The sequence below is a fragment of the Octopus bimaculoides genome, chromosome 13 (genome assembly GCF_001194135.2).
Source record: "Octopus bimaculoides isolate UCB-OBI-ISO-001 chromosome 13, ASM119413v2, whole genome shotgun sequence".
Taxonomy (NCBI): domain Eukaryota; kingdom Metazoa; phylum Mollusca; class Cephalopoda; order Octopoda; family Octopodidae; genus Octopus; species Octopus bimaculoides.
In genome coordinates, this window is record NC_068993.1 from 33,053,679 (window position 1) to 33,056,648 (window position 2,970).

General features: G+C 31.9%; 2 protein-coding genes across 5 annotated transcripts in view; one reads left to right on the forward strand and one right to left on the reverse strand.

Annotated features, from left to right (window-relative positions):
* The window catches only part of LOC106872060 (general transcription factor IIH subunit 1), a 38,416-nt gene extending 37,807 nt beyond the window's left edge, over window positions 1-609 (reverse strand). Inside the window, exon 1 of one of the 2 annotated variants that reach the window (XM_014918904.2) lies at window positions 470-609. The gene's annotated coding sequence lies outside the window, so the exon portion shown is untranslated. The remainder of the gene's footprint in view (window positions 1-469) is intronic. The other variant, XM_014918905.2, reaches the window with a different exon arrangement.
* Window position 610: 1 nt separating this feature from the next.
* LOC106872061 (uridine-cytidine kinase-like 1) overlaps window positions 611-2,970 on the forward strand; it is a 59,504-nt gene continuing 57,144 nt past the window's right edge. Inside the window, exons 1-2 of one of the 3 annotated variants that reach the window (XM_014918907.2) lie at window positions 611-700; window positions 2,575-2,643. In XM_014918907.2, the coding sequence (XP_014774393.1) occupies window positions 2,597-2,643 (47 nt within the window). In that variant the 5' untranslated portion in view covers window positions 611-700; window positions 2,575-2,596. Of the gene's footprint in view, window positions 701-1,152; window positions 1,238-1,636; window positions 1,785-2,574; window positions 2,644-2,970 lie in introns of those variants that run through there. The other 2 variants (XM_014918909.2, XM_014918908.2) reach the window with 2 other exon arrangements.

Below are 2,970 nucleotides of genomic sequence, written 5' to 3' on the forward strand. Positions count from 1 at the left end.
GGTCGACGGTAAATATGAATGGGGCGCAACGTAAAAACGACAGGTGGAAGTTACAAGTTCAGAGAAGAGGGAGCAGTGACTATCAGTACAGAAATGGTGATATGATATGGTTTGTATTTATATTATATGCATGCAGCTCTCTCTTTACAGATATACGCACACACACACACACACGTATATATAAATACATATATACACATATTTATCCACACATACATATTTTTGCACATATACACATATATATGAGATGAGTTTGAGCCAATTTATTGCAGTTTATTAAAAACGAAAAAGTTTCAAAACAAAGAAAATTTTAAAATATAAATTTAATTAAAAAAAAAACCCATTAATTTAATTGCGGAAGTCCATCCGCCACTGGAAAACTACACATGTGAGTTTGTTTGTAAAAATTCTAAATACATTATATCGATATTTTTATAAAATTATAGAAACGCTAAAACCGCATACTTACAACATTTCAAGAAATAAACTGTAGAAAGCTATTGACTGGATATAGGAAGAAAATCAACCTAATCCAGTTAGAAGAATCAACTAAAATTGAAAATCTATCAAAGCAGCAATTGCTGGTTGCCGTGTTGCACAGAGATGAGTGACGGGTTTGAGACGAGAAAAGAGCATTAGACAGCAAAAGCTTGTAGCAACCATTATTAAGCCGCTCCTTCGTAGTACGGAAAAGCAAGAGGTTTGTCAAGAAATTTGCTATCTCATAAACTAACGATTTGTTTTGTAGCAATGATTAAAAAAAAAAAAATTAATCAAAATAAATTTAATTAGGCTCGAAGTTGTAATCGCTGCGGCTGCAAAACATTTTCGATATTATTTATATTTTAGTGAAAGGAAGGGAGAATGTAAAGTATTAAAGCCGCTACCGGTGTAATATCGTAAAATGTTTATCTTGAAAATATATGCAAAGAAATTATTACATAAGTTATAAGTTTGATATGTGTAAGGTGCGAAACTGTAAGTCTTTCAGTGACTTATGTATCTTTGCTGCTGATAAGTAAAGATACATAAGTTGTAGTGCATTTATAACTGGCACCAATTAATGTATATTCCTTAGCATCTTTACTTCCTCGGTAGCTTTTCCTTTTCACTTTCAAGTTTCCTTTTTATTTTCACTTGTTTTGTAACAATAAATCCTAGTACGGTGCTGTCAATTTCCATTTTATAAACACCACTTGACGATCTGCTTCGCAAGCTCAAAGCCAGAAATATTTAGGTAAAGAGTAGAAGTCATTTCCATCAAACTAAAGCCATACACTGGAAACAATGTTATCGATAGTTTTTGAGGAATAATAATAAAAGCTGTTACCATAGCTAAATTTAAACATTATAACTTAAATTTTTAGATGATATTAATTACAGAATTACCTCTCCTCCGCTTCTTACTCACCTTCAATAATAACGAAAATATGAACATGAAGTTTCATTTATTATTAGCAATAGCGAGAATCCAGATTGAAGTCTTAGATATTTTAACTAATATCTAATATATATTATTTGGAATAAACTTGTTAACTATTCTTCGAATATTAGATTGGAACCGCTGATATAAAATTCATATTAGCAACGAACCGGCATTTCTTGATGGTCCTATCAATAAAAGACAGACATAGATTGGAAAGTAAAATGCTTATTTTAAATTAGGCACAAAGCCAGTTTTTATTGGAGAAGGAATGTATTCAACTGTTCAGCGCAGTATATGACTGGTATTATCGAATCTCGGCTGGATTTGAAATAAGAAAGTAACAGGATGAATCGAAATAGTGAGGCATTTATTCCAGCATTTGTACTTTTGTTTGTCAATTCCATAACTGTTAAATTTCCTCCATTAAATTACACTAGTTTCTCTCTGGCCTCACATCCAATGTCTGATATGTTTTTTTTTAAAGATAGTTGGTTGTGATATAAGACTCTCTGACTGCTATTTCTAGCAGACTGAGCGATCGCAGACATAGTTTATCCTTTTATGTTCCTATGTAAACACCCCAATGTCGACCTTTTCAAACCAATATATTGCAAGCCTTGTCTTTAATCAAAGCAATTAACAAGTGAATGCTGGAGTGCAGGTGGTCAGCTTTAAGCATGTCCACTACTCAGCGACTGAAGGCATTTTACTTCACTTTTGTTGAAAGGAATGAACATCACGACTCATTTATTCTGTTCTGTAATATAACAGTCCTTGATGTAGAGAGAAAGATCTAATAATTAGTTTTCCCCCTTTAACCATTCTAGATTATAAAAAATTTCTTCTTAAACTTTTTCAGTTATCCACCTCCACTAATTTAAGAGATGAAAATTCTACGGTAACTGGCTAGTTTGTACAGATAAATAAATAAATAAATAATAATTTTAAAAGAAATTAAACTTTGAGAGACTAATGGAGCTGTAGCGCAATTGCTTTCTCTATATGCTGAATAAGTGCACTGAATATTATTTTTTTATCTAATCATTAAATTTCGCTGTAAAAGACATCATTGTAATTTTATAAATATCTTTTAATTTTTAAAGTGTAAATATTTAACAGATTTTTACTTTATGTGAATTTTATTTAAGTGCGGGACTACACATTTCAATCATGGAGGAAGACCACGCATACGACACGCTTAGCTCCGGCTCTGAGAGGTAAAACTACTCGTATCTTTTGACCAATATCAACATCGGTTACACATTAAACACGTACATACACAAATCTGTGTGTATATATATACATTTCCCCTCTCCATATTTTGATGAGGTTTTAAGCTAACAGGTTTGGGGTTTAACGATACGCCGTAAGGCCAAACCTCTTATGGACGAGAAACCCAGGGTAACCCTATAAACCGGCCTTCCCCATTATAATATTAACTGCTCTACATCTTAGAGTGTGCTTCTTCTCCGGATTTGTATTTCTACAAACGATATATGTATATATATATATATATATATATATATATATATATATATATATAT